Raw genomic sequence first — 13152 nt, 5'->3', positions numbered from 1 at the left:
GAACAAACGGAAACAAAATTATTTTACTTGCTGCATGTGAACAATAGCAGTGCTTTCCTCATCATCCCATCAACACAAAGGAATTTAAGTCTGAAACTGTGTTGAAATTTGAAAATCCAATTGAGGATATAGAAAGAGGTCTAGTAATTGCTGCACATCAAAAGATTAAACCACATTCAGAAATTTTAATTCAAAAAGTTTCATTTAATAAAGAAATTCAAATGGAATGCCTTTTACACTTATTGACACTTAATGTCAGCAAAGGAAGGAAATAAAAACACATACATGACTTCATGCTGGTCTACAACTGAATATAAGCAGACTGTTAACGCTTCTATCTTATAAAGACTCCGCAATACACAAATTCAAAAGTTCTTCAATAACGTCCTGTAAGAACTAAAATTGAAAACAAGCTAGTTGAGTAAATCAGTTGCTTGAGAATGGCCATTATGAAATTCACATCACAGCACAGACCTTACTACTAACTCACGGAGATTAGTTGCATAAGAAACAGTTTGAAGACTCAATCCCATATTTCAACCGGTTTGCTGCTGACCAGTACATAACTGATACTTTCCCTCACTCTAAGAAATAAGGTAATTGAATCAAACTACACTTCAAATCTGGGCAGATAAATTGTATATAAATGGGGCATACTGATCAACTTAAAAGTAGTATTTAGCAGTTTACTATTGAAACTTGCTATAGACCATTGTTCCAAAAAAGTGTTCTCTTTTTGAATTATTTGGATTAACTGAAAATTTCAATTTTGTACTGAAACAGAAAAACCGATGGGCTGAATTTTTCTGCCCCCCTTCCCATTCGACTATTCAAGGTTTTATAAGGGTTATCCCAATTCATCTTCCTCTGATGTGTTCCAACTTTACATCAGGTGCGATGCAAGTGCAGTGTAGTCAGTTAATTTCTCTTTCAGTTAAAAACATGCTCAGAGATCAAAACCTCACTGCAAATGTGAGACATTTGACTTTTGTGCGCAGGGAGCATCTTGGCATGAGGGAAAAAAAAACCTGTCGTCAGGTGATTTTTGGCACAGCAGGCAAAATTAGCAGTAGCTGGGAATTGTGAAAGAATAACTAACAGCAATTGATCACCACCACAGAACACAGGATCTATTACATCATTTCAATGTTACAGTTGATTTAGTGGAGTGGCTAAGAGGATCAGTAACAATGTTCTTGAAACCTTTAAACTTACTGCACCACATCACAAGAAATACTGTCTTTTAAACTTTCACTTCAACACACTTAGATGGAAATTTTTGTACTCTGGGGCAGGGACATCCCAAACTATGATGCCTAGGGAGGTCACAAGATTTTGGGGTCACAAGCTTCAAGGCAAAGGTGGCTGTGAAACTTGAACTGCGTTTTGACTGCTTTGAGGCCTCCTTTAAATTGGTTTTATTTCCTGTCGGTAGATATGCCTCAATAGTCTGATCGGAGGCCCAACTGCTTCTGAACCACAGCCAATGTAAGGCAAGTGTGAACTTTGTTCAGTTTTAAACACCTTGCCCCATCAAATGTCCCCCGTGTGATCCTATTCATCAACCATACCCCTAAATCTCCACATCCAACTTTTCACTTGAATCACGAGGCATTAAAATGGGTTCAGAGCAGAGAAAAAAAAAAAGGTAAGCACTGCTTTGAGTGTAAGCAAGTTTTGTTAAATATTGCGCATTTGGAGCACTATAAGATATTAGATATTCAACTTACACAAAGTTGAAGGATGTTCTCAGCAGCTCCTGCAGAATCCAACAAGTACTTGAGAAAGATAGACTCCTGATGTTCATGCAATATAGTTTGATCAATTGCAACACTAGCTCATACAAAAAAAAAATGCTGTGGCTCTTATGAACCAATCTTTACATAAATTGCTCAGTTCTCTTCTGAGAGCTTGCAAAGGAATGTTTAAGTACTTGGCAACTACAGACACCTCCAAAGACTGATCTCACTTTTTTTTTTGCCTTCTGTTGTACACTGATTTAAGAAAGGAATGAAAAGAATTAGATGTGAAAGCATCAAGGCAAATTGTGATTGATTTTGCTATTGAAAAGGTCAAGTGTTACATAATTTTACCTCAAGTTCAGAATCGGTTTGGAGAGTTTGGATTTGCAAAACATAAATATGTAAACTAAAAAGGTACCTACATGAAATGACCTGACTTCATATAATTGGGCTGACGATGCAATCAACAGGAGCCCAGAAGACAGAATCCTGGCATAGACAGTTTATGACTTTTAAAAACCAGTCTTTACAAAATATTGTTCATTGCCAGAAACTGAATTTTTCTCTCATTTGATTTAAATTGGACTTCTGCCCAGCCAGCTGGGCTTTCACTTCATCAGGTGCCAGCAGTTTCAGAAATCTTTGGGCTTTCCTCAATAGCAGCCTTCTTTCCACTTGTCTTCTGTCACAGTGCTGTGTGTCTTCGGGAGTTGTAGTGTCCTGATAATAGGGTAATTCAGTTAGTTCCAATCATATTGTAACAGAATACCCAGACAAGCTCTCAAAAACAAAGTTTGTTGAAGCAAACCAATAGGAGCGCTTGATATTGTAAGAATCGACTGGCAATGGTCAGTCTCCAACTAGCATGTAGCCCATTAATGGGGGCAAAAACATTATCCCCATTCCTCTTCCTATTACCCATTGTATATTCTTTTATTTCTATCCATCTCATATCAGCTGGCTGTGCATCAATTGCATGACTATCTGAATATTCTTTTATTTGCATTCTTTGCCATTACTAGATCCCATTTTTCACCTTGACTTTTCAATCTCTTCACCTTCAGTATTTTGTTGGCAACAATGGTTAAAAACAAGTGAGGCAAAAATGTTGATAGGTGGAAATTTTTGCAAGTTATTATTGCAAGCATGAAGTTGACCAAGTACTCGGTATTTTTAAGTTGTCAAATTAGCATATTACTTTGGCAAGTAGCATTTTGTGAGGATTTTCTAAAGATCACCATGTCTGCTTCTGACTCTTAAAAAAAAGAGAGAGTGCATCAGCAGACTTTAAACAGGCTGCTTCTCATTTAAATAAGTGGGTCCAGAAGGCTGCACTTCAAGCATATGTAGGTGAGCTAACATGAAAAAGACCTAAATATATAAAAACATGCTGTAAGAATTCATACAATGGTCTGAGTGTATCCCCGAGTATTTTTTTGTCTCTCTGCCTTGGTCAAAAACAAGTAATTTAACAGGGCACACAGGACATGCCAGGGATTTAACATGTATAAGTTCCATCATTCATTGAGAGCATGTGGAACCAATACACATTAAGTGGCTTGTAGTATCATAGCCAATGAACAGCAGCTATGGTAGAGAACACCTGGTGTCAATATAGCACTTGAAGATTGCAGTTCCAAAATGGACAGAATATTGGTAATATATTAGACTTGCCTGTGAAGAAAAATCAGAGTTAACGTTTTGGGTCCTCTGGAACGAAGGGAGGCTCACCAGACCCGGAATGTTAACTGATTTTTCTTCACAAATGCTGCCAGACCGACTCAGCTTTTCTAGCAACTTCTGTTTTTGCTCTTTATTTACAGCATCTGCAATTCTTTTGGTTTTCATTAGACTTACCTCCTTGCTGGCTGCAAAAGCTTGGTCTTAGAAACTGCAGAAGTGGGAGTGCAAGTGCTAGCAACCCGTGACTTAGTCGGGGTGCCCTTAGGGACAGGAGCTGAGCTGGAGGATCTTCCATTCGTGGTAATGCCAGTTGGTGAAGAAATGCTTGAACAAGTCGGAGACTGGATTCTACGAACAGTACTGCCAGAACATGGGTATACCGTTTTCACTGGATGCCTTGTCGTTAAGGGAGAGTTACTGTTTGCAATAGCTTTCACTGGCTGTCTGCTTGAGGGAGAAATTTGGCTACTGTTACCAGTAGTGTACCTGATCTTACCAGATGAACCTAGACAAAACAGGAAGGGAAATTATTAACAAGGCACTCATTATTGTCATCTTCAGGAGCATCTTCCACATAAAGCTACTTTATCTATCTTTTAAAAGGTGACAGCTAAAAAATTTTAAAACATGGACTGAACAGCCAAAATTTCAAAACAGTGAATTCCAGTCCTACCATAAATAAGGCATATGAAAAGCTGCATTTATCCATTTGACTGAACTGACAAACTTGTGATACATCAGATAGCTAAGCTGCTCCAACATAAAATTTTGACTAAAATTACACAATAACTGAAAGAACAATGCCCGTCTTCCACTCAAAAACCTTGCATCCTTCAGGGCTTAATATCAAGTTGAACAATTCCAGAGTATGACCACTTTCTTCCATGTTTATTACCCACTCCCACACCCCAGATCCTCTAATGAAATGGGTGGCTTTCAGGACAGCCAACCCATTTTCCACACTCACCGCTCCCATATCAGCTATGAAGCTTTCACTCTCCCCTGGCTTACTATCAACAATCCCTTTCGCTGCCTATCTTTTTTCCTCCCTCTCTCCTTATATCACCTTCCATCTTCCTCCTTCCCCACCCCTACAAAATTGACAAGTTACAAATTTGAAAAATCAATGAACACAACTGCATTCAATACAAACTAAGTGTTGGGATTATAGCAACCAAAGGTGGAAGTGATCCAATAATTAATATGGAGCAGCATAGGTCAGCTACAAAACCAGTCTAAGTTTCCACATTTTCCACAAGAGCTGGTCTTTAAAAAAAAAAGCCACGAGAAAAAAAAATGGGAAATAATCTTAGGGCACCTTTCCTATTTCCTAGGCAGCATGACTCACATTATTAAAAACTGAATCTGTATTATCTACGTTACCAAGCGGTCAGCAATACTGTTTATTTTGGATATCTTGTCAAGCAAGTGTTGATAACATCAGGTATATTCTCTTGAATTATGTTAAAATGGGGCAGAAGGGAGCTGAATATAAATCAGTGCAAGTCAACACACACCAGCTAGCGATTCACTGTTGATTCAGTGGGTGGGGTTTCACACTGTCAATAGCAAAGTAATGATGGGTCATGACCTGGAATATTAACTTTTTATCTCCACTGGCGCAACCGAACCAAGTGTTTTCAGCATTTTCCATTGTTTTTGTTACTAATGCAACAATTTACACTGTTGTTAATGACAGTTTAAAGAGGAAGAGCACTCCTCTTCCTCCACACCAGTTACGTTTGTGCTCATACTGGAGTCCATTCACATTGGCGGCTGATTCTACTTCAACAATTGCTTTCACATATTTCTTGCCTCAATATTAATATTAAGTCTTAACTTTAAGAAGTTGCATAATGGCTGTGTCTTGATCACTTTGAGATATCTATTGAACATAATCTTTAACTCTAAGAGAGAGAGTTTAGCTATGCAAACTTGTAGTTCAGTCAAAAATTTTATTAGTCGAAATTGTCACTCTGGATAAATCTGAACTAAATCTAAAATATAAAATACTGGGAATCTGAAACAAATACTGAAAAATGGAAATAGTCAGCAGGTCAGGCAATACCTGAGGTGCAACAGAAACAGGCCTAATGATCCTTCATCAAAGATTGCAACGGTGACTGTTTCTCTCCATGGATGTTGCCTGACCTCAGTATTTCTCTGAATTTTTTATTTTTATTTTGAAAGCCTTTTATTTGTACCAATGAGTTCCTGCTTAGATCACAGTACAGGAGAAATTAGTTGCTGTGCTAATTAGGCATTTCTCTAATAGCATGATATTCAGAAACAAGTTTCCTGGTGAACTGGCATAGTCTTATTCTTTATATGTCCAGGCTTATTTAACTATTAGACTGCAATTAATCCCAAATCAGAGGCCAATCCCATAAGCAGTGTATTCTCAGAATCCTTTTCATTGCTGCATGAGAGTTTTGTTTGTGCAGCATTAGCTCAATGATAGGAAAATTAGGGAAAAAAGGCTCTCACAAACACTAGGCAACATTAAGTCGAATATTAAACTTCGCAATTTAAAATCTGAAGTATCCAAATCCCTCAAGTTGAGACATGATAAATCTTCAAACTGACCAATGGTCCTGTAAATTCCTAGTTGAACTGATTATTGTTATGGAGGATAATTAATAGAAATGCCTTTTTATGTTCAATCTTACTTTGAAATTCTCAATTAAAACAGAAGGCAAGGGAGTCCATCATATCAAAAATTTTACCTGGCAGGCTAATTTCACATTTGAGAAAACTGAAAATATGCACTTCACATGAGTAATTGGTTAATGATTTCCTTACTTCTCAGAACAGATCCAATGTGACTTACCAGCTGGAGACTGCTGCAATCGTGAAATTCGACTGCTGGGTATTTGCAAATTAGATTCAAAGCTTTGACTGCTTCTACCTGAATCACAGCAACGAATCCCCGACTTGGCTAGATTGGGCATGCTGCGACGCATTTCCTCTGTAACAGAATGAAGTGAAGTAAGGCTTAGCTGAACCAGTTTACATGCAACTCCAGTCTAACACAGTGGTTTGGCTAAATGCTCTCAGCAAACAGCATCGGTCAACAAATGCCACCTTTGAGACAGCTGTCAACATCCCAAGAACAAAAAAAATTTACATGTCCAACATTAAGAAAATCCAGAAGATGGGCACTTTGTCCATAATGAAAAGTAGAGGCGTTTATTATCGACACTTAGATGCACTAAAATAGAATATTCTAGAATCACAAGTTCAACATCGAAAGAAAGAATTGCACTGAATAACATTCACAGAAACTTTCGCTTGCTCAATTTAACTATAGATTTAGTACCTTGATTTTTTGTATAATTCATTAGCTCAGACACACGACCCTGCAAACAGCGTCGTGAAGGCCTAACTCTAGCTGCAGTTGCTGCTCCTCGAACTGGAGACTGCGATCGAGGTGAATTTCGTGGAGAAGGCGAATATCTATGCACGCTGTGCTGGGGTAATGAGTAATCATATTCATCTTCATCATCCAAACTGTAAGTATCAAATTCCTGATCACTGTAAGTACCTCTCCGGAGGGAATTTAATGAGGCACTGGAGCTGCGACGGGATGCAGATGCTGAGCTCGAAGCATAGTCCTGACGGAGACCTTTAAAAAGAAAGCAGAGTTCCATAATTAAATAGAATTTTGTTTCTCTTTGCTCATCTCAAAAGCACACCCAGACAGGCATCAACGTCATGCAGCAAGACCTAGCCACAGAGCATTGGCAAGACCAAACTTGGAAAATTGTATACTGATTGGTCAACAGATTCAAGGAAAGATACGATTTTATACAATACAGCAGAAGTTCGCTATATTGGTTTATGGAATGAAAGGTTTGTCCTCCAATGAGACTGAGTAAACTGGGCTTATTCTCTTTGGGGTTGAGAGAGATGAGGAATGATCAGATTGAAACATTAAAAGGATCGCTAACAGGACTGGCAGAGGTTGTTTGCCTGGCCTGGGAAATTGAGAACATGTGGGCAATGTCATGATAATGAGCTGATCATTCAAGACAGATGAACATAAGTTTCTTCAAAGGGTTATGAATTCTTGGAATTCTCAACCCCAGATGGTTGTGGATGGTCCACTGTCAAATATATTTGTGACAAGGGTGCCAGTTATTTTTCCTCAGGGACTCTCAGGGGAAATGGGGAGCAAGCAGAGGAGTTCAATTGAAGCATTACATCAGCCATGATTGTAGGGAATGGCAGGGGAGGTTTGGGGAACGATATGGTTGCCTCCTGCTCTTATTTCTTATGTTCCTGTGGAATAATCGACATCTATCTAGGCCAGGCTGTTTCACATTACTCAATGAAAACAAGATAATATTGTATTATTTGATATTTTTCCCCACTTACTTTCTTCCTGTAATCGAGCCATAATCTGGACATCTGTCAGATCTTGCAATTTATACCCCATGGAGATGGAGTCATCGGAGGTGCTCAACTCGCTGTCAATGGATGACTGGGAACTCAGTGCTGAGTGAATGGTTGGATAACCTTCATAAATCAAAGAGATGGAAAAATAAATGTGAAATATAGTAATTAGCCAAAGCAGCTTTGCAGGAACAATTGACCAAAGTACTAACTCAATTGTCGAATATTAGACAGACGCAAATATTTTTCTAATCAAATACAGTCAGGTGATTAGTTGGTCATTTCCTTGTTGATTTAGACTGACACCAATTCTCTGCTGGCTCAACCAGATACATGATTTTAAAAGCTAATTTGAAAAATATTAGTAACTGAACAAACACCACACTACATCTAATATTTTTTTTGATATAAAAGCAGGACAATCACATGCATGATGGATTCAATCTTCTTAGAATACACAGCAGTGCGCTACAATCAGAACAACTAGCGTATGCAATATGAAATATAATCGAACAGAGACAGTGGTGCAAGTGGATTGCTGTTGCTTTTCATTATTGGAATCAGAGTTCAAATCGAAATCCAGACTGATTACATAAATGTTTTCTCCACAGATAAGACTCCTATGTGACATGCATGGGAACCAGTGAAACCATTGGGCAAGAGCCTAGAGAATAAATGCTCCAACCTTGGCAAGCACAGCCTGGATGGCTCGTGTAAGCAATCAGAAAAATAAAATTCAAGCTGGGAAAGTAGGAGGGACTCAATTTTATACAACTAAGAAATAAAGTAGGAATTTTATTTTTCACCCAACATGTGACTTTATTGATGTTAAAAAAAGTAAATTTTTTGCTTATATTAAGATCATGAATAGATTGTGAAATAAACATGATGGCACACAAAGATGACAATGTATTTAATTCACAGAATCCCTATAGTGTGGAAACAGGCCCTTCGGCCCAACAAGTCTACACCGATTCAGAGCATCCCACCAAGACCCATCCCCCTGTAACCTACCTCATCTACACATCCCTCAACACTATGGGCAATTTTTCATGGCCAATCCAACCAGCCTGCACATTTTGGACTGTGGGAGGAAACCCACGCAGTCACAGGGAGAATGTGCAAACTCCACACAAAGTCGCTCGAGGGTGGAATCGAACCTGGGTCCCTGGCGCTGAGGCAGCAGTGCTAACCACTGAGCCACCGTGCTGCTTCCTAATATTTTAACTACCATCTCGGACTTTGTTACAACGGGGAATGGCTGAATCCCTCTGATAATTAAACTAAAACACAAGCCCTAGTCTGTTATGACAGGAGTAGGGGTTCCGCTCTGATAATTACCCCCAAAACACCAGAGAAGCTTGTCTTTCCCCTCATAATCTATTAAAAGAGTGGTTAAAAGAAAGAAAATCCCTGGTCTCCACTTTACAAGTAACAAGAAACAATTTATTTAACCCAATGAACAAATTAACAAAATTACTAATAAACTGACAAATTCCCCCTTAGGGAGTAGTCTGTAGTCTAACTGGTCTAAATTCTATTGGAATGCTGTTTAAATTAAGTCAAGTCCCACTAATATAACCCAATTAATAAGAGGCAATAAATTATAATTTAATCTCTCCAAGTTCACAGAGACTGGAATATTCTTTCGTCTCTGGTCTCTTCACAAATGCCTTTCTTCCGCTAATTCTGCTGTCAGAAATGTTTTATTTCTTTAATTTCTTCAATGAGGACTTTGAACTAAAATATCGGAGTACCTTTAATTAATTACATGGGCTCTCTCGGAGAGATGAATGGTGCTAACTCTGGCAGGTGGCAGTTGTCTCTCTTTCAGATGCCAGTTGGCTCTCCCCAATTTTCCAAATACCCTCGTCCATTATACCCGTAATGACATAATCAAATTCTTAAAATATGATTGGTTTCAGGTTTTCAACACCATCAGTTTTAAAATTCAATTGGCTTTGGATCGCTCAGTTTGTTTTTTATTAATTGTCTGAGGTCAAACTCATTGTCACAACATCAGCATAAGACTGCTGTTTTGCCTGCCACCTGTAAGGTTTGTTTGATACAATTGTTTTACTTTTTGAGGCTCTCTGTACTGGAAACTTCAGCTGCTGAAGTACAGACAAAACACAAATCTCTTAAAAGGAACCACACATTTTAGCTTCCTGCCTTCCACCTCACAATTACTCTACCCAACTTCATAACATTCTTCCATAGGATATGGGCATTACCGGTAAGGCCCTCTAGGCACATCCCTAATTAACCTTGAGCAGTCTTGCTAGTCATTTCCAACAGCGGTTGCAAGTAAATCACATTGCTGTGAGTCGAGTCATTTGTGGGCCAGACCTGACTAGACAAGGATAGTAGGTTTCACTCTCCAAAAAAACTGTGAACTAGGTAAGTGATGATGACAAAAGACAACGATCACCATTAGATAAAGTTTTTGATTCCAAATTGTACAGAATTTTAGTACGTGCCTTGGTGGAATTTGATCCTATGTCCCCAGTACGTTAGTCAGGGATTCTGGATAACCAGCCAAATGACATTACCATGATGCCACCACCTTTCCCGAGCCTACAACAAAAAAATCATTCCCTTTAATACAGCTGATGCTGAAATATTATGCACCACCTACTTTTCAATGGGGACTGGAGGGGATGGAGAAAGGAGGCTGCTCTACCCTTACCTTAACTGGATTAACCATACAAAGAGTGGCTACAAGAACAAGTCAGAGGGCTATGAATACTGCAGCGAGTAACTCACTTCCTGACTCTCCAAAGCCTGTCTACCGTCTACAAGGCACAAGACCAGAAATCACAACATCAGGTTATAGTCCAACCAGTTTATTTGAAAACACAAGTTTTCAGAGCTTTGCTCCTCTTTCAGGTGAAGGAGCGAAGCTCCAAAAGCTTGTGTTTTGAAATAAACCAGTTGGACTATAACTTGGTGTCGTGTGATTTCTGACCTTGTCCACCTCAGTCCAACGCTGGCACCTCCACTACAAGGCACAAGTCAGACATGTGATAGAATACTCCTCACGTGTGTGGATGAATATTTAGGAGGCACAGTTAGTAAGTTTGCAAATAACACCAAAATTGGTGGTATAGTTGACAGTGAAAGTTATCCGAGATTAGAGAGGGATCTTGATCAATTGGGCCAATGAGCTGAGGAGTGGCAGATGGAGTTTAATTTGGATAAATGCAAGGTTTTGCATTTAGGTAAAACAAATAAAGGCAGGACTTACACAGTTAATGGTAAGGAAATGGATAGTGTTGTCAAGAGACAACAGAAAGACCCAGGAGTTCAGGTACATTGTTCTTTGAAAGCTGCATCACATGCAGACAGGGTGGTTAAGAAAGCATTCAGCTTGCTTTCATTGCTCAGACCATTGCATATAGGAGTTGGGACATCTGTTGAAGTTGTACAGGATGTGGCTGAGGCCACTTTTGGAGTACTGTGTCGCAGGGTGACCAGAACTGTAGAGGATATTTTTTAAATTAGAAAGGGTTCAGAAAAGATTTACACACGCCTACTTGTATTTACCTTCATTTGAAGCTCATGAACTTTTGGCATGATTTGCTGTGGAGCATGCAGATATCTAGAACTAACAAAATTGTTACACATGTTCCTAAAGAAATACTTCACCAGTCCCATGCACATTTACGAAATCACTTGGGTGGAAAACTAACTTTTGTGCTCCAAATCTCCACTTGTGCAATAGGACGTGTGTAATATTTTATAAATCAGCAGGCAACTTTTAAAAAATATTCTCCAAAAAACATGGAAACGGAATAAAACTACTGAAAAAACAAACCACAGAAAGGATGTCCAAGAAGTGTCCACAGAAGTCAAACATCAAGAAATGATCAAGTTGATAAAAAGAGGGACAAAATAGCTTTAAAAAAACCTTATACTTGATCCTTTCCTAGTTTTTTTTTGTTTGTTTGAAACATGCTGATCCACACCAACAAATTTGGGATTTATTTTATTTGATAACTTCATACCAAAATCTGCATATCCCTGTTTATTGGAAACTGCATTCCTTTTACCTTGTGAGGTATGACTGAGGGAAAAAGAGGCATTGTAGAATTTAAGTCTACTTAATACAGGAATTTGCAAATTCAGACTAGTTTGCAAAGACTGCCATGAGATGCAATTCAAAATTCTTTCCACTCTTACGACACCCAGGGAGGAAACTACTTCGACAGAGTACAAAATACACATTGCTGCCTCTTGCTTTAGAGGATGCATTCAATTTACAAAAAAAAAACCTGACTGCTTTAGCACCTGACCTTAACATTTCCTGAGGCTTTTGTTGGGGAAAAGAGTGCATGCTGGGATGACCCAACATGGTCAGTAGCATACTTACACTAGTATTAAACCATATTGAATGGAGTTCACTTTTGTTGATCTAGTAAACCACAATCTCATTTGAATTATTTTCAAATGTGTCATTGAGACGACAGTGTCACTGGCAAAGCCACCATTTGTGGGCCTATTGCTAACTCCCCTTAAAAAGGATGGTGGACCTTCTTCAACCATAGTCCTTGTGGTGTTGTGCATGTTGTATTCTAAAGGAGACAACTTCAGATTTTGCCAGTCAATTCTTTCAGAGCATAGCTAGAACTACTGCAAAGGCAAGTATATAAGCTACTAGGTATTGTTTATTCTTGAAGCATAATGAGAACAATGGCTGAAAAACACAAGTGATTATGTACTATTAGATACTGCCTCGAGAGCCTCAAACTCAAAGAAATAGGTCAATCAACCATCATAGGGATTATTACCTGGTGGCTTCCAATAAGTACTAAAGCCAAGTAATGTAAAGAACAGCAGGTCAGCAACCATAAGTAGTGGAGTGGACTAATCTATCAATAAATGCAATTGAAACACCAAGTTAAGGAACTTCAACTACAAGGAATTGAAAGTAAATGATGTTTAGAATAGTCAGACAAGTCTGTATTTTGCACGTGTGTACATTTTGGCTTAAATCTGAGAAAACACTGCCCATTTACTTTCCAGGAGATTACTAGCCAACCTTCCACGGTAGGAGCCTTCATAACCAAAGCAGTCCAGCAAACCAGGCTGGCAGCAGCCAAATGGATTGTTGCAAAAAGTTTCATTTTTTATAACTGATAAAAATAGTGACCATGCAAATACTGTCAATTGTCTTTTAAAATCCAATCCAGTTCATTATTGTCTTACAGGGAAGGAAATTTTCCATTCTTACTTGCCCTTGCCAATTCATGTCTCCAGACCCTTAGCAATATGTTTAACTCTTCACTGCCTTTTGAAATGACCTCAGTTCAAGGTCAATTAGAAATGGGCA

General features: G+C 38.7%; 1 protein-coding gene across 2 annotated transcripts in view; it reads right to left on the bottom strand.

Annotated features, from left to right (window-relative positions):
- Positions 1-183: 183 nt before the first annotated feature.
- zgc:66447 (SLAIN motif-containing protein-like) overlaps positions 184-13152 on the bottom strand; it is a 45389-nt gene continuing 32420 nt past the window's right edge. For both annotated transcript variants that reach the window (XM_020517515.2, XM_020517516.2), the window contains 5 exons: positions 7803-7943; positions 6745-7050; positions 6256-6393; positions 3600-3930; positions 184-2462 (listed from right to left, as the gene is read on the bottom strand). In XM_020517515.2, the coding sequence (XP_020373104.1) occupies positions 2396-2462; positions 3600-3930; positions 6256-6393; positions 6745-7050; positions 7803-7943 (983 nt within the window). In that variant the 3' untranslated portion in view covers positions 184-2395. The remainder of the gene's footprint in view (positions 2463-3599; positions 3931-6255; positions 6394-6744; positions 7051-7802; positions 7944-13152) is intronic.

This window comes from Rhincodon typus, chromosome 14, assembly GCF_021869965.1.
Source record: "Rhincodon typus isolate 14 chromosome 14, sRhiTyp1.1, whole genome shotgun sequence".
Classification (NCBI taxonomy): domain Eukaryota; kingdom Metazoa; phylum Chordata; class Chondrichthyes; order Orectolobiformes; family Rhincodontidae; genus Rhincodon; species Rhincodon typus.
Note: the sequence above shows the minus strand (reverse complement) of the source record. Positions and strands in the feature narration are given on the sequence as shown.